Raw genomic sequence first — 23,805 nt, 5'->3', positions numbered from 1 at the left:
GCCGAAACTCACGAAGATAAATGCCAAGCGAACCACAAGGGATCCGCGGGAAAGATAGAAGTCGACGCCGTCATCGAAATGTTCCAGCGCTCAAAATTTTTGCATGAATTGAAATATGAAAATTACGTAGGAGACGGAGATTCAAAAACGTTTAAAGCCATCTTAGATTCACAGCCCTATGGAAATTTTACAATTAAGAAGAAAGAATGCATCGATCACGTGCAAAAGCGAATGGGTACTCGCCTTCGCAATTTAAAAAAAAGACAAAAGGCCTTGGAGGAAAAGGCAAGCTAACGGGCAAATTAATTGACGAGTTGTCAATTTATTATGGTCTAGCAATACATCGAAATCATCATTCTGTTGAAAAAATGCGTAATAAAATCTACGCGACGCTAGACCACAAATTGTCGACTGACGATGAACCGAAACACGACAAATGCCCGCGCGAAGAAAATTCATAGTGCTCATGGCAGAAGGCACAGGCTACTGGATCAGACCATACGCATAAACCATCTCTATCTCAAGAAGTTTACGAAGCGATTTCTCCAATTTATGGAGAACGAATTAAGCCGTGACGAACTGCTTTCTCGTTGCAACGGCGGCTTTACGCAAAATAGCAACGAGAGCTTCAACGCCACAGTCTGGTCAATGGCACCGAAATCGACTTCCAGCGGCAAACATATTCTTAACACGGCAGTTTATATTAGTGTAGGCATATATAATGACGGCCTATCAACTATCATGATGCTCATGCAGAATTTGGGTATGACAATTGGGCCGAACTGTTATAACTTCTGCGTGGAAACCGACGAGCGCCGCATCGACTTTTCCGAGAGGTCGCTTAGCGATGCCGCAAAAAAGGCCCGAATATCCTTAAAAGCATCTAGGAAAGAAGAGGAAGAGGCGAACATCGACCTGGATGGCCAAATGTATGGTGCAGGCATCGCAGATTAGAGGTAAACAAAAATTTCAAGGATTAAAGTGTTCATAAAACTTTAAACGCGTTTTTCTCGAAACCACTTTTTTCAAACTGGGAGGACGGATTTCTCGGAAACTATTGCATGGATCGATTTGAAATTTTTACAGTAGCTTCACAACAATATTCTCTTTGGAAGTACGTAGCCGTTTTTTGATTGAATGTAAACTCTTTTTTTTATAAACAATTTAATGCTCATTTTTAGGGCGAAAAATCGATTCATTTCTTAAAAAGTGCACCACTTCCACAAAAATTGATTAAAGAAAAAACCCCTACGTACTTCCAAAGCCAATTGTATATAGATTATAAATTTTTTTGAATTTTTGTTCCAGGACTCATACATGCCGAGAAATCCGTCCTCCCGTGGCGGTGTTTTCAAAAAAGCTGTTTTCGACGACGGGCTCTGTCACCGCCATTTTGTATAAAAATGACAAAAAAAATTTAAAAAAATTTTTTTCGTACTTCAATATGTGTAAAATAAACCCTCTGAAAAGAAATTCTATTCCGTTTGTCATACTCCCAAAATAAATTGTCAAATTTAGGTCTTTTTTCTGCCTCTAGAGTGGTTTTACCCCTTAATTGAATGCTACTCTATCTTTAGAGTATTGTTTCCGATAGCCTAGGGAGTCAATCATATTTTTTTCTCTAATCGTGAACTTATGAGAAGTAAAATATTTCATTGAACTTTATTAAATTCATCAATGAAATTTTCATTTTTCATAAGTTTATGCTGGAGGGAAATATTCATGATCCATCTCTAAGAACCATAAAGCTGGGACATACAGTCTGTAAAGTAAGAGCGTGCACGGCATAAATGGCAGTTGGCTTCAAATATCATCCTAGTTTTTTTGTGAGCCGATAGATGAAATCTTTGTCGTGAATGCTTTGTCACAAAAGATTCAATTGACGTCGAACTCTAACCTGAGAAACACGTTAACCGCCATAATACGCATCGCGCTACGAAGCTGTGTTCCTTTGTTCCCACCTCAAAGGACCAAAAATGTCATATGCAGTGGCTGCTAAATACATGGGAAAGTCAAAATCGTTCATCGCTAAGTGAGTTCAGCAATATAAGAAGATAAAAAATGTCGATGATTTGTCAGAACGTAGCTCGATAGGCAAAGTGACGCCGAATATGGAAAAAAAAATTGTGAATTTGTTTAAGCGGAACCCGACCTTAATGCTTAAAATTTATGAGAAGTGTTTGTTGCCGACTGCTGAATGATGCTCCATAAAAAAAAAACGAGGACTGGATCTTACAGGAAGACAACGACCCAAAACACCGGAGCAAGCTTTGCACCGAGTGGAAAGAGCAGTCTGGCATCGTCACACTTGATTGGCCATCGCAGTCGCCAGATGCAAATCCCATTGAAAATGTGTGAGCATATCTCAAGTACAAGCTTCGAAGAAAAAGAGTGTGCACTTTGAAGCAGCTGACACGACAAATTCGTCTCATTTGGAGGTCTTTACCGAACGAATACGCAGTCAACTTAGTGGAAAGTATGCTTCAAAGATGCCAGGCAATTATCAATGCCGGTGGTGACTGGACTCATTATTAATGGTATAGCATTTTTCTTCTTATGGAGTACAACAAATCCATGTACTTAAAACTCATTAAAAATAAATTTTTCTACACATTAACCCGTACACGCTCTTACTTTACAGACTGTATAAGGTGTAACCAAATTGAACAATCATAGGTGATAATCAATCATGATTGAAATTTGCCAAGTTGAGAATGCTTGACTATGATTGGTCATTTTGTTTACTGCTTCTGACTTATGTATAGACGTATGAAACTAACAAATACCTTTGAAATTACTAAAATTATTAAAAAAAGTAACGATTAGAGTAACGAATTAATTGTTACTGAAAAAATATAACTACGTTACTCCTCGTTACAATTACCAAAAAGAAAATAGCTATAACGGTAACAACGTTACAAATAACTCGTTATTTCGCAACTCTGTTTTTACTTTAGGATTGTTATATACATAAAAATAAAAAATTTTGTTTTTTCGCTGGTTTGAACAGAAGGATAATAATAACAAGAAAAGTAAGACGAAAATCGACTAAAATATTGAAACAAAATCGAATTGAATTAAGTTCGATCGATGTAGTATGCAAGATGAAAAGATACATTTGTACGTTTTTTCATTGTGAGTGTATCATTAATACGTGTAACAAACATTGTAGTCATGCGCGCTGTAGATAATAGACATGCGAAACACTGGTTGACCTTAGATTCTATAGAATAGGTCAAGGATAATGCAGTGTGCAAAATCCGCATATCTACACGTTTGTAAAAAAAAGCATGAGAAGTGAAAGTTGCAAATACCAGAGGGCAAAAACAGAGAAAGAGAAAATGGGAGAGACAGAGATAGATAGATAGATAGATACATAAACAGATAGAGAGAGAGAGAGAGAGAGAGAGAGAGAGAGAGAGAGAGAGAGAGAGAGAGAGAGAGAGAGAGAGAGAGAGAGAGAGAAAGAGAAAGAGAGAGAGAGAGAGAGAGACGCCTGCGCGATACAATCCATGGTTTATGCAATTAAAGTCAATGAATGTTTTCATCCGCTTTTCAATTGCGAATCTACCTATGACCGACAAAAGAAATCGCATATTTCGTAATATAAAAAAATGTTCCGTGTCCGATATGAGAAATCGTATTTCATCAAGTGTCGTAACTAAATGTAGACGAAGTCATTTCTCTTAACTTCGTCGTGCAATGTTTTCCATTTAATATTAAATTTTAATTGATATTAATGCGCGCAGAACGGTGGCCCATTTTCAAACGTATTAGCAGTTAAATTAGTAATCATCAGTCGGGTTCGGGAACAAGGTCGGAGCCGTGCTCCAGCTTTCGACGCATGACACATGGCGCAAGGCGACGTCAAATGACGCAACGAGTCCATGCGGACATGGCTTGATTATCGAGAGGAAAAGCAGCGCGTTTGACACGAAACATAATATAGGTCAAGGTCGAGTCGAGTAAAATTCGTTTTTGTTCGTCGCTTGAAGAAAAGGAAGAGAAATAAACGTAATAAAGAGACGCGAAATTATGTGTCCCAACTTAACGGCAGCGGAATCATTCGGGACAACGCGCGCACTTGGCGAATTTGCAAATCTCATATATTTGCAAAATATATAATATAAATCCCGCTGCTTAGGAAACCAGAAAAGTTTGGCAAATAGTTTTGCCGAGACAAAAACGTGATGTCAAGGCGGAATTATCGTCATATCTGCATGTCTTTCCTAGCCTTTAGTTCATTCGTTTCATAATACAGCCATATCAAATTAATTTACTGCCAACTAACGTGATATTTTTTGTTAAAACATATTAATCTAAATTTTTGTAATGTGAAACTAAACAAGATCGTTGCTTGTTTGAGCTCGTTAGTATCTTGGAATTTTATTTGAAGTTTATATCCACATAGATGTTTCGATACCTCATAAATTTTGTCGCTAATTTACAATCTATTGAATTTTATAGTGAAATGGAATTACTCGAAATAATCATAATTAATTTCACTAGCTTTTTATAGTCAAAATCAATAATATATAACTACTTATTTTAACTGCAAATATTTTATATTTACTGTTTAAATTGAATGTGCATGTCGTCATCTTTCTTGAACTTCGTCAAGTCTCGTAAGATTATCCTTTCAATCTTTCATGGAATTTCATATTTCTGACGTGATTCGTATTATTCAAGAAAACTATGATAGTATTGTAATTTACAGCGATCATTACGTTAAAAGAATTAAGGGAAGATTCTCGTGTAACAGACCGAAAAAATCGATTTTTTTACATAAAGTAATAGTAACACACTTGAAAAATATGTCTCAGAAGTTATAAATCGAAATTTGAAATATCAGGTGTAGTAAAAAGAAATCCATTATTTTTCTAATAGATGGCTTTAATTATCTGTATCTCGCGTTGTATAAGTCCGATCGGGTTCCACTGGATGGCGTTAGAAAGATGAGATTTCGTACTAAAAAAACTTTTCTGACAGTTTTGTGATTAGTTGACTCAGTTTTGTTTGAGCGCGCGTCAAAGATGGACACTAGCAAAGAGAAAATACGCTATAGTTTACAGTTTTTCTTCAATAAAGGCGAAAACGCAAGCTAGGCGGCTGAAAATGTGAATAGTGTTTATGGTCCTGATACTGTAACAGCCAATCACGCGCAATTTTGGTTTCGTCGATTCCGTTCCGGTAATTTCGATGTCAAAGATGCACCACGCACTGGAAGGCCAATTGTCGAAAATATCGATAAAATCATGGACATTGTCGAATCCGACCGTCATGTAAGCACTGTTTCGATTGCCCAAGAGCTAAAGATTGCACAAAAAACCGTTTGGAACCATTTGAATAAGGCTGGATACAAAAAGAAGCTCGATGTATGGGTGCCACACGAGTTAACGCAAAAAAACCTCATGGACCGAATTTCCATCTGCGAATCGCTGCTGAATCGCAACAAAATCTACCCATTTCTGAAGCGGTTGGTCACTGGTGATGAAAAGTGGATCACTTACGACAACGTCAAGCGAAAACGATCGTGGTCGAATCGCGGTGAGCCGGCGGAAACGGTGGCCAAGCCAGGATTGACGGCCAGGAAGGTTTTGCTGTGTGTTTGGTGGGATTGGCAGGGAATTATCTACTATAAGCTGCTCCCCTACGGCAAAACTCTTAACTCGGAACTGTACTGTCAACAATTGGACCGTCTGAAGGAAGCAATCGCCCAGAAGCGGCTAGCTTTGGCCAATAGAAGAGGAATTGTGTTCCATCAGGACAACGTCAGGCCACACACATCGATAGTGACTCGCCAGAAGCTCCGGGAGCTTGGTTGGGAGGTTTTTATGCATCCACCTTATAGTCCGGACCTGGCACCAAGTGATTACCATCTGTGCCTGTCCATGGCGAACAATTTTGCTGGTGAAAAATTCGCTTCAAGAGAGGCTTGTGAAAATCGACTGTCTCAATTTTTTGCCAATAGGGACGAGGGCTTCTATGAGAGAGGCATAATGAAATTACCTTCAAAATGGCAACAAGTTATCGAACAAAACGGCGCATATTTGACCTAAATCGGATCATTCTAACTATGGTAATTAAAGCCTTCAATTTCATGCAAAAATAATGGATTTCTTTTTACTACACCTAATATTAAAAGGACTATGGCAGATTTTATAGCTGCATGTCATGCAGGCAGCACGCGGTATTTAATCCATCCCTTCATTTAATCCGCTATATAAATAGTCTTCGGGCATGAGTCTTTTAGATTATGGTTTTAGAATATGGTTTTTAGATGGCTTTTATAATAGAATATGGTTATATATTTTAACTTGCCAAAAACTGTTTCCTTGCATGAAAAAGAATGTTGAGGAAAAATCGTTAATATGTTGGTACAAAAAATGTAACATTTTAATATCTTACAAAAATATAATGAAATCAAAATATTGCGCCAATTAATAATGCAAAAGTATGTTGTATAAAACATAACAAACGATATAGCAAAAACAAAACTAATATAGAATAAAAAGCTTCCTAGAATTAAAACATTCGCGTTTTATAATCAAGAATAAAGAAATTATTATATTATACAAAGAATTTATTCTTAAAAAGTCATATTTATTGACATTGCAAAAAGTATCTATTGCCTAAAACTTAAAAAATGTAAAAAATAAAATCAAGAATAAAAAATAATTAAAAAAAATTGATAAATAATCAAATAATAAATAATAAAAATGAAACAAATAGAATAATAAACATAATAAACATAATAAAAAAATTAAAACTAAAATTAAAATTTAGATAAAAACACTTAGCGTGCTCAGGATGCATCAGAACAAAAGTTTTAATAAATTGTATATTTCAATCTTCCAGTAATTGTTAAAACGTTTTATACTTTTACAGTAGCAGTTAATGTTTCTAAAAGTTAATATATTTCATTATAATATATAGGCATATAATTATTAATATAATTTATTATAACATATTATAATATTATTATAATATATTATGATATTATAATATGAACATTATAATATATAGGCATATAATTATTAAAAATTAAATATTTATATATACGAAGGGCACGCTAAATGTTTTTGTTTAAATCTTAATTTTAGTTTTCATTTTTTTATTATGTTTATCATTCTGTTTATTTAATTTTTTTATTTATTATTTGATTTATCAATTTTTTAAATTACTTTTTAGTTTTTGTTTTATTTTTTACATTTTTTAAGATTTAGTCAATAGATACTTTTTATAATGTCAATAAATATGACTTTTAAAAATAAATTCTTTGTATAATACTAGGTGCGCAACTAAGTTTCCGGGTTTCACACATGGATGACGCTAACGACACATGTAGTCGATATACATGTCTAAAATTGTGTTTTTTTATAGCTTGGACATCTGTTAACAATAACCAGTCGTAATACTAACACATATCGCAACGCAAAAATATTTTTTCTAAGAACGATGTCGAGTTTTGTGCTAAATAAACAGCATTTGCGAGAAGCTTTGCTTTTCTGCTTTAACTTGAAAAAAAAATGCAGCTGAAGCACGTCGTTTGCTTGAGGAGGCCTACGGCGAACATGCACCATCGAAAACTACCTGTGAAGATTGGTTTAAACGCTTCAGAAGTGGCGATTTCGACACTGAGGACAAGGAGCGCTCCGGAAGATCAAAAACAATTGAGGACGCCGATCTGCAAGCGTTATTGGATGAAGATGATACGCAAACATATGATCAACTTGCGGAGGCATTAAACATGACTCGCCAAGATATTTCCAAACATTTACATGCTATGGGAAAAATTCAAAAAGAAGGAAAATGGGTGCCGCATGAGTTGACTGAGAGACAGATGGAAAATCGAAGAGCCACTTCCGAAATTTTGCTTTTGCGGCATGAAAGAAAGAGTTTCCTGCATCGAATTGTTACTGGCGATGAGAAGTGGATATAATTCGAGAATCCCAAACGCAAAAAATCGTGGCTTTCACCTGGTGAAGCATCAACATCGACGGCACGGCCAAATCGCTTCGGAAAGAAGACAATGCTCTGCGTTTGGTGAGACCAGAAAGGAATCGTGTACTATGAGCTGCTGAAACCGGGCGAAACTGTCAATGGGCATCGCTAGCGACAACAACTGATCAATTTGAACCATGCATTGCTCGAAATCGGCCAAAATGGGACACGAGACACGAACGAGTAATATTGCAGCACGACAACGCTCCGTGCCATCGCACTTCCATCGTCCAGGACACCATCAAGACGCTGAAATGGGATCTGCTACCGCACCCGCCGTATTTGTCAGACCTGGCCCCTTCCGATTGTCACTTGTTCCGATCGATGGCGAATGGCTTGGCTGAGCAACACTTGGCCAATTTCGAAGAAGTGCAAAATTGGTTGGATGAATGATTTCGGTCCAAAGACGCGTCGTTTTATCGTCGCGGTATTCATGTATTGCCAGAGAGATGGCAAAAATGTGTAGTTAGCGAGGGACGATACTTTGAATAAACCATTTTTTGTATTTCTCTTGAAATTTTCTATTTTTTTTGGTTAAAAAAATCCGGAAACTTAATTGCGCACCTAGTATAATAATTTCTTTATTCTTGGTTATAAAACGCGAATGTTTTAATTCTAGAAATCTTTCTTTCTATATTATTAGGTGTACAACTTTGCTTCCGCCGTTTTCCTATAGATGGCTTTAGCGGTAAGTAGTGATCGAAATAAATAGATCATAGACGTCATGCAATAAACTTGGGCATCTGTCAACATAACCCCATAGAAACATTAGTCGATTTGTGTTTGCATGATAAAGTTATTCTCGATTGAAAATATCAGTTTATGAGCCAAATTCTCGTCATTTGCGGGAGGTTTTAATTTTCTGCTTCAATATGAAGAAATCTGCGGCTGAGGCTCATCGAATACTCTCAAATACGTATGGTGAGGCCGTTATTAGTGAAAGAACGTGTCGTGAGTGATTTCAACGCTTCAAGAACGGTGATTTTCACGTCGAAGACCGCTATGCCGGTCTTCAATACCGGCAAAGGCACAAAAATGTACATAATTTTACTATACCTATTCATACCGCGGTGAGTGTAGTGATTAACGTTTTATACAAAAAAGCACTTCAAGAAGAAAAAGAAGAATACGCTAAAAATAAAAGATCTCTGTCGAATTTAAATGTCGAATTTAAATGTAGCTTGTAATAAAATAGAATGAAATCCCTTTCTATTAATATAGCTATTTGGGTTTTTAATTAGCGCACTAATGGGAATATGGCACCCATCTAAAGGATTTTTCAATAAGGGCGGGTCAATGTTGCAATGGAATAAAACAAGCTATGTGTGAGGTATTAACGGAATTCTTTTTTTATTTGAAAGGCCCATATATGCCATTATGTGTGGAATATAACATCGTTCAAATGTCCGCCGCGGCTTCTCACGGTGGCACGGATCCGAGTGGTCCAATTTTCAATGATTCTGCCGATCTGGCTGAATTTGAGCGATGGCCTGGGTTATGTTGACTTTAAGGGCATCGGTCGATTGCGGCTTATTGGCATAGACCTGCGACTTCAGAAAACCCCACAAGAAAAAGTCTAGCGGGGTCAAATCGCACGATCTTGGTGGCCAAATCACGTCACCTCTGCGAGAGATAACCATACCCTCAAATCGTTCATGCAGAATGTCCATCGTGGCGTCCGCTGTGTGGCACGTAGCGCTGTCCTGCTGAAACCACATGTCGTCCACGTCCATATCGTTCAATTTGGGCCAAAAGAAATTGGTTATCATCGTTCTGTAGCGCTCGCCATTGACGGTGATAGCCTCACCAACATCGTTTCCGAAAAAGTATGGACCAATGACGCCGCCGGCCCAAAATCCGCACCAAACAGTAACTTTTTGTGGATGCATTGCTACCTGTTGAACCTCGTGTGGGTTGGCGTCGTGCCATATACGGCAATTATGCTTGTTAATATAGCCATTCAAAAATGCGTCTCGTCGCTAAAGATGATTTTTCGGCCAAAATTGGGGTCCTCTTCCAAATGCTCCGAAGCCCAGTCAGCAAACAAACGGCGTTGTCTATGGTCATTAACTTTGAGCTCCTGAGCCAGTTGGATCTTGTACGGGTGCAGGCCCAAGTCCTGACGCAAAATTCGCCAAGTTGAAGTCTGCGAAAGGCCGAGTTCTTGTGCACGGCGAGGAATTGACTGCCTCGGGTTCTCCTGCACACTTTCACTTACAGCGGCGATGTTCTCGGCCGATTTGGCGTTCCTTTGACGTACGGGTGTTGGCTGATCGTTTACCGAACCGGTCGTCTCGAATTTGGCCACCAAACGTTGGAGAGTCGACTTTGAAGGGCCACCGCGTCTGCCGTAAAATGGGCACAACACGCGCAACGTTTGCACTAACGAACACTCATTTTGATAATAAAGTTTTATCATTTGGACGTGCTGCTCAATCATGTAACTTGTCATGGTGATTTGGCATCAGTGACTGAATAAACAGTGACTAATAAACAACAGGTTAGACAGACGCCGCCAAAACAACATGGCCGCCACAGGCTGCCAACATCGACCCGTACCAATTGAAAAACCCTGTAGCAGCAAGGTAATAGACTTACAAATATAAAAGAAAATTATTATTAAGCTTGTATGCGGAAATGTATATATGCAAATATATTGAAGAATATTTCCAAAAGTACGAAAAGTATAAAAATGCCTCACAAATAATTCCAGTTCTGTAGGAAAATAGAAATAGGTTAAAAGATGTTTGCAGGATCTAAAGAGAAGTTTAAAATAAAATACGGCAATTATATTGGCGACGGAAAATATACAAGGTAATTTTAAATCTTAATTAAAGTAGGTTTAAATCTTTTGTACCTTTTTGTATAATATGATTTATTTATAGTGTAATCTTATAAAAACTAAAACGAAACTTTTTTTATCCTGTTTCAGACGAATACAACAAGCGCTATATTGCACGTTGATAGGCGACTCCGACGTCAAGATCGCGACAAAATATCTATAATTCCTAATATAATAATTAATTTGCAACAAAAACTTCTACTTTTCTAAATATTTAATAAAATACTCTAAAAGTTTCGAAAAAATCTATTGAATTGCTTTTTCAAAAAAAGATTTCCAAAAAACATCTTGTTTTTAACGAGTTACATGAGGCTCGTTCCTTAAGTCGTTCTTTTACGTATTAGGGATATGCAAAAGTTTCCATCATTTCTAAGGCAAAATTTTTTATTAATATTATTATCAATGATATAGTATTTTTAATCAAAATATTTTCCGGCATTATCTGCTACTTTTTGCCATCTTTCAGGCAAAAGATGAATACCTCGCTTTGTTCTTAGAATGAATGAAGTTATCGATGAATTGTTGTACTTCCTCAATATTCGAAATCGTGTACCAAAGAAACTATGCTGCATAGAATGAAATAAGTGAAAATCCGATGAAACGATATCTAGAGAATATGCCGTGTGTGGTAGAACTTGCCATAGTAATTCCATCAAGGAGCACACCGTGCCTATATTACGTGAAACTGCAAGTTCAAACGAGCTGAGATATTCATACCTCAGCAATGGCTGAACCGATCGAGGTTTTTTAAGTCCCAGCCGATTCGGCCTTAAAAAATAGGAAGAAAAGTGTTCTTGTGCTTTTTGTGTACGTTGTTTCTAAGTGAAGGTATTTTAAGATAAAGTTCGAATCACAGAAAATTTCGATTTAGTAAGAAAGAAACATCGGACGCACAGGAGTGGGGATATGCGTGTATCTTGCTTTTCTGACACCAGAGGCGCTACGAGAGCGCTGAAGAAGCAGACAGTAGCGAATATGAGCGAGTAAGTGAGAAATATGCTAGAATACAGTATAGGAGGAAATGTGCGAGAGAGAGAGGGAGAGGGGGGAGGGGGAGGGAGGAGAAGGAGAGGGAGCGGAAGAGGGAGATAATTAAGTGAGAGAGAGAGAGGGGGGTAAAAAAGAGAGGGGGGGAGGAAGACAGAAGGAAGAAGGGAGGGAATGTCTAAAGATAATAAGGTGAGAATATTGTTAAGCACGGTATGTTGTGCCGCATTTGATGGCCGGTCAGCTGATGCTGAGCAGATGATATGATGGGCCATCGAAAAATCAACTTATTAATAGTATCTAATATTTAAAAAAAATATCTTTTTAAAGGTTATTATTATTCAAGAAAAACCTAACGACAAAAAATGTACGTAACATAAGTTTTTACATGTAACATTTATAAAACTTACCTTTTTAAACAAAAAGGTAAAAAAAAAGGCGCCAAGTACAAGCGCAACACGTATTGTGTTATTTTTAGAAATTTCAAATTCAAATTATTTTTTTTAGGTATATACAGGATGTAGCAAAACTCTGGAAACACTCAAATATCTCTTAAAAAATGAATTTTAGAGAAAAACGTTTCAAACAAAAGGAGTAAGATTTATAAAGACGCATTCAACGGTAATATCCGCTTGATCTTGGGTGCCGTTGCCAAGGTCAGATCAAGGTCAACTTGATATTTGTAAATGGAATCCCCACTTTCAATTACATATTCTTGTAGCTTACCTCGAGAGTTTTTCAAAACACTATAACAAAGTTTTTTTTCGTTAAATACTTTCCGAGTTATGAGACACGAATGTTGCAGTTACCGCCGACATTAGCATTACCCAAGATATACCGCGTAGAGGTTGCACGATCAGATTTACATCTCGTGTGTGCGTGCGTGTGTGCGTGTGTGTGTGCATGCGTGTGTGCATGCGTGTGTGCGTGCGTGTGTAAAAAAGTGAGTGAGTGAGCAATTGAATGAGTATGCGTCTACAAATATAAATGTTCGAATTGTTGATCTTCTTCAATTTGACACTGAAGCAGTCGATCATGAAAGCTCCCACTAACATTTTCCAATGTTTCGGAGGTAACTAATGCCACTTCAGTAGTAATTCGGTGTCGCAAATCATCCAAATTTTGAGGTTTTGTTTTGTTAACGCGATCTTTTAAATATCGAGACGATATTGTTTCTGCTATTCGCAATATTTTCAGTTTAAATTTTGATACAGTTTGGTTTCAGCAGTATGGTGCTCCTCCACATTTTGCATTGCAGGTACAACAGTTTTTAAACGACATTTTTCCTAAAAGATGGTTAGGAAGGAAGGGACCAATCGAGTGGCCACACCGATCACCTGATATGAATCCCTTGGATTTTTTCTTTTGGGGTTATTTAAAAGATCGCATTTACACACAAAATTTTAAAATTTGGATGATTTGCGACATCGAATTACCACTGAAGTGGCATTAATTACCTCCGAAACATTGGAAAATGATAGTAGGAGCTTTCATGATCGACTGCAGTGTCAAATTGAAGAATGTCAACAATTCGAACATTTATATTTGTAGACGCATACCCATTCAATTGCTCACTTACTCACTTTTTTACGCACGCATACACACACGCACGCACACATGAGATATAAATCCGACCGTGCAACCTCCACGCGGTACATCTTGGGTAATGTTAATGTCAGCGGTACTACAAACTCCGTGCCTCATAACTCGGAAAGTATTTAACGAAATGAAACTTTGTTATAGTGTTTTGGAAAGCTCTCGAGGTAAGCTACAAGAATATGTAATAAAACGTGAGGAATTCCATTTACAAATATCAGGTTGACCTTAACCTGATTTTGGCAACGCCACTCAAGGTCAAGCGGATATTACCGTTGAATGCGCCTTTGTAAACCTTACAATTTTTGTCTGAAACATTTTTTTCTAAAATTCATTTTTTAAGAGATATTGGAGTGTTTCCAGACTTTTGCCAAACCCTATATGTGTATATAACATAAGTTTTAATAAGTAAAACTTATATAAAACTTACCTTTTTAAACAAAAGGATAAAAACAGGCGCCAAGTACAAGTGCAACACGTATTGCGTTATTTTTCGAAATTTCAAATTCAAATTATTTTTTTAAAGTATGATATATATGGTATGTGTACATAATATAAGTTTTTACAAGTAAAAATTATATCGTGTTATAAAAATTTAATACGTTTATTAATAGTGTCCAATATTTAAAAAAGATATCTTTTTAAACGTTATTTTAAAGGTTAAAGGTTATTATTATTTAAGAAAAACCTATCTATAAAAAATGTTTATAACATAAATTTTTACAAGTAAAATTTATCATTATTTATTAGAACATTGAGTTATGTGGTTATTTTACATGTTATTATAACAAATTAATTATTATAACAATGCAATAAAAAAATATTTAATACAAAATATCTTGGCGCGGCTGTACCAAAAACTATATCGGACTAAAACTTGTTTAATACATACATGACAGCATTTTTATTATAATAAAATGTACTTGTAAATTCTCTCTATACATATACGGTGCAATGTTTTATTTAAGTTTATATAGAGTAATTATTCATTTGTCGGTGAAACATTTCTCTAATATTAAAATGTCTGAAACTCATAAAATAGTAAACTATAAACCATTTCTTTACAAACACATCTAATGTAAAATACTCTTAAAATAGGTATGTCAAAATAATATTCAGATATATTGAACATTAATAATATATTCGTTGAAATTAACTTGAATCTATCAACATATATTATATTTATAACGCGGTATTGAATAGTTTTATTTGAACATGAAATTCCATATGAGTGTAAAATATATAATAGCTTGCATACATCGCAATCGTTCGTTTTTGGTTATAATAAATTATAAACCTTCACTTTAGAGTATACATATCGAATGTACATATATTCTATATTCTATATATATATTCTACATATTTTGATATTTTTTTATTCAAAGATGTTATTGTTAATATAATTGACGAAGTGTCAATAATATCTAATTTGACTTTTATATACATACATCTTCGATATAGTTTCTGGTGCAGCCGCGTCAAGATTTTTGTATTAAATATTTTTATTGCATTGTTATGATAATTAATGTGTTATAATAACAAGTAAAATAATCATATAACTCAATGTCCTAATAAATAATGATAAATTTTACTTGTAAAACTTTATGTTATGGACATTTTCTGTAGTTAGGTTTTTCTTGAATAATAATAAGAGTCCAATATTTAAAAAAGATATCTTTAAAAAGATATCTTTTTTAAATATTGGACACTATCAATAAATATGTAAAATTTTTATAATACGATATAATTTTTACTTGTATTAAAAACTTATGTACATATATATCTTAAAAGAAAAATAATTTGATAAGTTTACTTGTAAAAACTTATGTTATGTACATAATATATATCTTAAAAACAGGAAATAATTTGAATTTGAGATTTCTAAAAATATTAAATATACGTACAATAATCGTATATATGGTACAGGGTGTTTGATAGCTGATCATGCAGACGAAAGTTGGAGATAGATTGGGTGTACCATGACCGCAGTAAGCACGTAGACATTTGATACAGGCGGAGTCATTGAGTGGCGACAGGCGAGCGCGCGCGGCGAGAGGCAACGTAAACGACAAGAGACGAGCGCGCACGACGAGGAGCGAGTGAGCGCGAACGACGAGGAGCGAGCGAGCGCAAGCGACAAGAGGCGAGCGAGCACGACGAAGAGCGAGCGAGAGCGAACGACGAGGAGCGAGCGAGCTATAAGGAAAAAGCTATAAAGAAAAAGCTCACTCGCTCCTCGTCGCGCGCGATCGCCTCTTGTTGCTTACGTTGCCCCTCGCCGCGCGCGCTTGCCAATCGACACTCACTGACTCCGCCTGTATCACCTCTGTGAAGTTGGCCCCACCTTTTCAAAATTTGAAAAAAAAGAGCAGAGTTCTGATTGCCCCCCAAAGAGTTCTAGAGTTCTCTATTAATAAAAAAAGAGTTCCGTTGATTAAAGTGCTCGAAACACGAAATAAAGTTATGGGGGGGCCAACTTCACAATTGCGTAAACTTCAAAAGGTCATAACTTTTTTATCTTAAATTTTAGCGCTTTGATGCTTCAAGAAAATCGATGGAACTCATCGAAGGGCTACCATCGAAGAACTCTCAAGAAATTGAACGATTTCCGAAAAAAATTTTTCTCTTAGAAAATTCGGCTCCTGCGATACTTTGATGAGCTAGAACTTTTTCATTTCTGCTTGAATCGATTTGAGTCATAAGGAAAACCGATAGAACTCTTCGGGGGCTACCAGAACTTTCAAGAAATTGACCGATTTCCGAAAAAAATTTTTCTCCTAGTTGGACCAAGAAAATTCTGCATCTGTGATACTTTGATGAGCTAGAACTTTTTCATTTCTGCTCGAATCGATTCGAGCAGAAATGAAAAAGTTCTAGCTCATCAAAGTATCACAGATGCAGAATTTTCTTGGTCCAACTAGGAGAAAAATTTTTTTCGGAAATCGGTCAATTTCTTGAAAGTTCTGGTAGCCCCCGAAGAGTTCTATCGGTTTTCCTTATGACTCAAATCGATTCAAGCAGAAATGAAAAAGTTCTAGCTCATCAAAGTATCGCAGATGCCGAATTTTCTAAGAGAAAAATTTTTTTCGGAAATCGTCCAATTTCTTGAGAGTTCTGGTAGCTCCCCGAAGAGTTCCATCGATTTTATTTAAGCATCAAAGCGCTAAAGTTTAAGGTAAAAAGTTATGACCTTTTGAAGTTTACGCAATTGTGAAGTTGGCGCCCCCATAACTTTATTTCGTGTTTTGACCACTTTAATCAACGGAACTCTTTTTTTTATTAATAGAGAACTCTAGAACTCTTTGGGGGGCAATCAGAACTCTGCTCTTTTTTTTCAAATTTTGAAAAGGTGGGGCCAACTTCACAGAGGTGCCTGTATCAAATGTCTACGTGCTTACTGCGGCCGCCCTCCGCTTTCTACGCGCTCGTTGGCTCACATATTTTAATTAATAACTCGGAAACTATTGGCAATTTGACATTATGGTACATGACTTTTCTTCTCGGCTACACCCAATCTATCTCCAACTTTCGTCTGCATGATTAGCTATCAAACACCCTGTATACCTTAAAAAATAATTTGAACTGGAAATTTCTAAAAATAACACAATACGTTGTTGCGCTTGTACTTTTCTTACCTTTTTGTTTAAAAAGGTAAGTTTTATAAATCTTACATGTAAAAACTTATGTTATTAAACTTTCTCGAGTCGTCAATGCAACATGGGGGCTGGCATTGTCGTGTAGAAGAATCATTTTATTTTGCTCGCAAAATATCGCTCTTTCTCGATCAATTGCTCATTCAAATGCCTCAATTGTCGACTGTATAATTCCGCGGTGATAATCTGAGATGGTGTTAACAACTTATAATAGCATTTCCTTGCATGTCCCATCAGATAGACAGAATGACTAAGAATATTTCATTTTGGCTGTGACCTGGAAAGTTCTCCGGAATTTACGATTTTTTGCGATTGAGAATGGGTCATAATAAATCTATTTTTCGTCTCCGGTCACAATTCGATACAAAAAAAACTTGTGTTCATACCTATTGAATATTACCTATTCATACCTATTGAATACAAGTGAAAGGCAAATGATGACTCAGCTGCGTAATAGCGTTCTCGGATAATCCACGAGGAACCTTTCTTCATTTCAAAATTTTCCCCATTTTATGCAAGCGTCAAATTATAGTACTTTGATTAACATATAATCTTTTCGTAAGTTTTACACTCGATTGAGTCGAATCTTCTTGCAATAACGCTTCCAAGTTATCCGACTTCATCTCTTGTGATCGTCCGGCTCCTTGTCTTTCAAATTAAAATCACTACTTTTAATGCGCCAAAACCACTCACAACATGAATAATTAGTTATTGTTTTGCGCAGCTATTGCTTTGCGCTAATGAAATATGAAAAAACATACAATGATTATATGTCTTATTGACTTCCATCTTCATACGAATTAAAAATGTTTCAATGAATATGACTTATTATACATCAGTTTCTATGTAGATTGACCAATACTAATATAATCTAATAAAAATACGTCGCAATTTCCATATAAATAATTCACAATACTATCTATATGTGAACGATGGAAACTTTTGCATACCCCTAATAACATAATTTAAATAAAAGGAAAGCTGATATATAATTTTTTTTTCCCACCTTGCGTTTCTTCGTAAGACTCGAGACATGTTGGCTAGCTATTTTTAAATATTTGAGTGAGAACGGAAAAGAATGGAAGAAAAGAAAAAATTTTACTTGCATACTTCACCTCATTTCACCTCATTCATTAAATTTTATTATACAGGGTCATCAAAAAGTGTCGGACCACCATAATATCTTCAGTTAGAATGCATTTTGGAGAAAATGTCCAATGGCACAGTTATATGGTTTCAAGCGGGGAGTAAGATGATGACCTTGACATTGACCTTGACCATGTCTTTCAAGGTAATTTTAAGGTCAACCTTATTTTTTTTAATGGAACTCCCAACATTTTATTACATATTCTTATAGCTTATCTCGAGAGCTTTCCCAAACACTATAATGAAATATTTCTTCATTAAGTACTTTTTGAGTTATAAAGGTTTTAAGTTAACAATTTGTTAAGTGGTGTGTGATTCCGGCCAGTTAAGGCAAGAGTGGTGTGTGATTCCGACCAGTTAAGGCAAGAGTGGTGTGTGATTCCGACCTGTTAAGGTAAGAGTGGTGTGTGATTCCGACCAGTTAAGGCAAGAGTGATGTGTGATTCCGGCCAGTTAAGGCAAGAGTGGTGTGTGATTCTGACCAGTTAAGGCGAATTTCATTCCAATTGGTCAGCTTGGGCAAAATATTCAATTGTACCAAACAATTCACAACAAATGTTCAAATTGTTGCCCTTCAACAGCCTGGCAGTGTGCCAATCTGTTATAAACAGCTGAAACCGCATTCCGGAACGTTCCCGGCGGTATTAGTTCTATCTCTCGAGTTATTCTCCTTTTTAAATCATCTAAATCTTGAAGCTTGGTGACATAAACTTTACTTTTCAAGTAATCCCACAAAAAAAAATCAAGTAAGGTCAAGTCCGGAGACCGGGATGGCCACTCAATATGACCCCTTCGCCCTATCCACCTGTCCTGAAAGACCTCATTCAAATATTGACGGACAATGACATCATAATGAGGTGGAGCTCCATCCTGTTGGAAATAAATTTCATCCATATTTCCACCAGCTATGTCTCGAATAGCTGGAACAATTTGTTCGCGAAGCAGGACTGTGTATACTTGTGCTGCCAAATTGCCTCCAGTGAAGAAAGGGCCAACTAGTCTACTATTAAGAATACCAGCCCATACGTTAACTTTTTGTGGATATTGGGTATGATTGTTGGATATTGGGTATGATTGTCTCTTTTCCACTGAGGATTAACGTCACTCCAGTATCTACAATTGTGTCTATTTACATTTCCAGTCAGTTCAAATGTTGCCTCATCAGAGAAAACAATATTATTAAGTAATAGAGGATCGTCGACAATCATCTCCATCATAAGATCACAAAATTCGATGCGTCTATCAAAATCGTCTTCGGACAACTCTTGGACCAAAAGGAGTTTGTATGGATGCCATTTATTCAATTTCAGAATTTTACTGACAGATGCATGATCGATTTCGTGTTCTTGTGCAACGCGATTGATGGAAATGTGGGGACTTTCAACGAAAGACTATAAAACATCTAATGCCTTATCATTATTTGTTGCTGTTTTACGTCTACCAGATCTTGGGTGGCTTTTAACGCTACCAATGTCTTCGAAACGTTGAATAATACGGATTACAGTACTTTTAGATTACAGTACTCTTTGTAGATTATAGTACTTTAGATTATAGTACTCTTTGTTGATCTCCCCATCCTTGCATCATTAACAGTGGTATTCGATCTCTTTCAGAAAGCTCCGTTATTCTTAATTAGAGCAAAGAAGAATTAATCAAGTAAGTGATAGGAAATTGATCTAAATAATTAAGTAGAGAAAAATACTAATTATTAAGTGTTGGTCCAACTATCGATTTGTTTATTTCAACCAGCACTAGCAAAAAACTCGTTGAGCAACTGAAAATCTAATTGATCAATTAATAATATTTACGAAAATATTCTGGGCTATTGGAAACAAAATGAAGATGTTTGGGACAATCAATTGAAGCTCAATGGCTTCTTTTGTTACAGAAACAATTTTTGGGGCTGTTCGTTTTCGTCCACGAGTGACTGCTGCTCGCTAAGAAGAAGACAGTACTGCATCAAAGATTCAAATCAGTGATCCGCATTGTTTACTCAAGAGCTTGTATTACTATTGGTGCCTGCGAGAGTGAGACAATAAAGATCGGCCCCGCCAACGCTTTCGAGCAGATTCCCGCTAACGCCTTCGGACATCACGCATTCGAGAAGCTTCTCGCGATCACCTTCGGGCAGTTTTCCGCCATAGCCTACTAGCATAACCGCTTGAAGCCGTACAACTTTGCTATTAGACATTTTTCCAAAATGCATTCTTACTGAAAATATTAGGGGGAGCTGATACTTTTCGATTAATGTATTTTCTTTAAACCAATTAATTGGTCTCATTATTTCGCGCACAAAAGTATTAAGGTTATGATTACTGAAAACTAAATAATATTTTAGAAGATATTTTACATTTTGTATCAAAAAATTGTTAACTTCAAACCTTTATAACTCAAAAAGTACTTAATGAAAAAATGTTTTATTATAGTGTTTTGGAAATCTCTCGAGATAAGCTATAAGAATATGCAATAAAATGTTGGGGGTTCCATTAAAAAAAAAAGTTGACCTTGAAATGACCTTGAAGAACAAGGTCAAAGTCAAGGTCATCATATTACTCCCCACTTGAAGCCATATAACTTTGCTATTGGACATTCTCTCCAAAATGCATTCTAACTGAAGATATTAGGGGGGTCCGATACTTTTCGATGACCCTGTATGAATTATATATTATCTTTTCTTTCTATATACATGGTGTCCTAAAATTGTAATACACCAACTCCATAGGGGCATAGAGCTAAGTGAGAGGAACGAAAAAGTCTTCCATTTAGCGATATTTCACATAATTTTTTAGTAATAACCGCATAAAGTTTGGCGTTAATCACGCCTTTCGCAGTCTATAGACGCTCTACGGCGTTAAAGCACCAAGACGCCATCGCGACGGTCAGCACGAGACGTGTTAGTGCGCAGCTTCGACACACAGCCTGCCGCGGAGCGTTTATAGGCTGCGATAGGCATGACAAACGTCAAACTTTATGTGGTTATTATTAAAAAAACTATAAGAGATATCGCTAAATGGAACAGGACTTTTTCGTTCCTCTTATTTAGCTCTAAGCCTCTATGGAATTGGTGTGTTATAATTTTGGGACACCCTATATATAGTTTGAGCAAAAAGTCCCAGACTTAACAAAAGTCAGGGGGCTTGTAACAATATATTTTTGAAACCAATAGTACAGTACAGTAAAAGAATTTAGTACCACTTTTTCTTCCGACAAATAGTTAGCGAGATATCGTAAGTTAAATATTGCAGAAGTTAGTAGGTTTTTCTTAAATATCTAAAACACATATTAGGCAAATGATAAATATATATTAGACAGAAGTTGTTCAAATTCATTGATAGAAAAATATGATATAATAAATAAACCTGGGGTTTCTATTTAAAAAAATTAAGTTGACCTTGACTTAACCTTGGTAACGCCACTCAAGGTCAAACTGATAAGATCAATAAATACATCGTTTTGAGCCCTGTAACTTTTATCCAGGATATTTTTCTTAAGAACTTGATCCTTCAAAGTTATTCAGGTGTTCCGGTATTTTTCCTCACTGTATAAACAGTTTTCCACCTGTATATACACAGTGCCCGGTAATTAGCTGCCAACCCGAGGTGTGAAGGTAGATTGGGTTAAGACAAATATAAAAGTCTCGTATCGTTTCTGCGAGATTCGCAATAATTATCGAGTTATTAATTACAGAAATCTGACGAGTGAGCGCGCGTTGAGACGGACGATTGAAGAAACGTCGCAGCCTCTCGGGTTACAGCGCGGCCCAATCGACCTAGCAACTATTGGCGGCGTGCGACGAGAAGTGCAGCGAGATAAAATACCAATAGCAGCACATTATCCTTCCCCTCGCCGCGTACCGGCAATAGTTGATGGAGCAACTGGGCCGTGCTGTGGTCCGAGCGGCTGCAACGCTTCTCCAATCATCTATGTCGGTGCGCTCCCACTCTTCAGATTTCTGTCATTAATAACTCGATAATTATTGCAATTCTTGCAAAATTGTATTTTACTTTTTTTCAGCTTAACCCAATCTACCTTCATACTTCGAATTGGCAGCTAATTACCGGACACCCTATATAATTATACAGGGTATCTCATAACTAATGTTGCAGAGCTCGTGGAGACATAGAACGGGTTAAGACAAATATAAAAGTCCCATACCGTTTTGCGAGATTCACGATAATTATCGAGTTATTAATTACAGAAATGTGACGAATGAGCACGTTGAGATGGATGATTGGAGAAGCATCGCAGCCTCTCGGGTCATAGTGCGGCCCAGTCAACTGTTGGCGGCGTGCGGCGCGACGTAAATGTGGTGAGTTAAAACAACGAATAGCGGCGCGTTCCTCTTGCCGCACACCAGTAACAGTTATTGGATCAATTGGATCGTGCTGTGGCCTGAGCAGCTGCAACGTTTCTCCAATCGTCTAGTCGGCGCGTGCCCACTCCTCAGATTTCTGTTATTAATAACTCGATAATTATTGCGATTCTCGAAAAATTGTACTTTTCTTTTCAGCTTGACCCAATCTATCTTTATACTTCGGGTTGGCAGCTAATTACCGGATACTCTATATATAGTAATATGCAGTAAAATGGCAATTGGAGTTGTATAAAATTTTCTTTAATTCTTCCCAGAGAAACTCGTGGCCCTTCACAACCCAGGGAACAAAATCAATCGAAACAACGGGATACGGAGAATGCACCAATGGAACAGCAATACGGAACGACAATCATCCTATTTCCGCAATGGTTTTAGGTTTTTATGCTGTGCCGCGAGCACAAATTACGTTTAACGTATAATTCGTTTTACTTCGTTCTTAAAAGTGATATTTTTATTTATATGTAAATAATGATACAATAATACAATAATTCTGATGCTAGATTTCTCAAATGAAAATAGAAATTAATTGTATTTGGATTCTGACCATGAACAAGACAATTGTTAAGGGCACATTTGTTTAATTTAGGAAGTACTTAAAAAAAGCAAATGCCAGCTGCGAAAATTTAGTGCCACTAAAAAAATTTCAAGATAATTCTTTTCTGAAAGTACTTTGAGAATGCACATAATATATTGCTAATGCCCAGAATCTTAAATAATCATTTGCTAGCAGGGATCTACAATTGAGAGTATAATTTCTATTAATAGTAAAGACGGAGAAAGATCATATAAATATGGATACGGAAACATTTTCTTTGTAAACTTTTTATTTGTTACAAGAATTTGTAAGAATATACACATGATTGAAGATATGACATTAACGTAGAAGTTTCTCTTTTGACTAAAAAAGGCTACTGAAATAGGTTCCCTCATGCTATTATATATTATATACTTTAGTTTGATATCTCATTGATTATTAAGAATCTTTAAAAATATCTAGAATACACTAAAAATGTTTCACACAAACAACAATATAATTTCAAAGAACTCCATGATAAATTATCTGATTACTAATATAGCTATTGTTTACTTGTAACAAGAAGTAAATAATAACAGTATTTCTAATTTTAAACTCACCATATATTTCATACTTTGTCATAAACGAAATGCGATTATACTGAAATTTAAGAGTTTCCATATTTACA

General features: G+C 36.2%; 2 protein-coding genes across 2 annotated transcripts in view; both read left to right on the top strand.

Moving 5' to 3' along the window:
* Positions 1-23,577, top strand: part of dcma (decima) — an 85,389-nt gene extending 61,812 nt beyond the window's left edge. The window contains exon 5 of the mRNA XM_025305578.1: positions 22,858-23,577. Coding sequence (XP_025161363.1) covers positions 22,858-23,015 — 158 coding nt within the window. The 3' untranslated portion in view covers positions 23,016-23,577. The remainder of the gene's footprint in view (positions 1-22,857) is intronic.
* Positions 349-1,512, top strand: LOC105180772 (uncharacterized). The gene is made up of 2 exons (XM_011137052.3): positions 349-956; positions 1,309-1,512. The coding sequence occupies exon 1, from the start codon at positions 418-420 to the stop codon at positions 952-954; it is 537 nt and encodes a 178-aa protein (XP_011135354.2). The 5' UTR covers positions 349-417; the 3' UTR covers positions 955-956; positions 1,309-1,512.
* Positions 23,578-23,805: the final 228 nt, after the last annotated feature.

This window comes from Harpegnathos saltator, unplaced genomic scaffold, assembly GCF_003227715.2.
Source record: "Harpegnathos saltator strain DR-91 unplaced genomic scaffold, Hsal_v8.6 scaffold700, whole genome shotgun sequence".
NCBI lineage: Eukaryota > Metazoa > Arthropoda > Insecta > Hymenoptera > Formicidae > Harpegnathos > Harpegnathos saltator.
The sequence above is the reverse complement of the archived record's forward strand: the minus strand, read 5'-3'. Positions and strand labels throughout refer to the sequence as shown.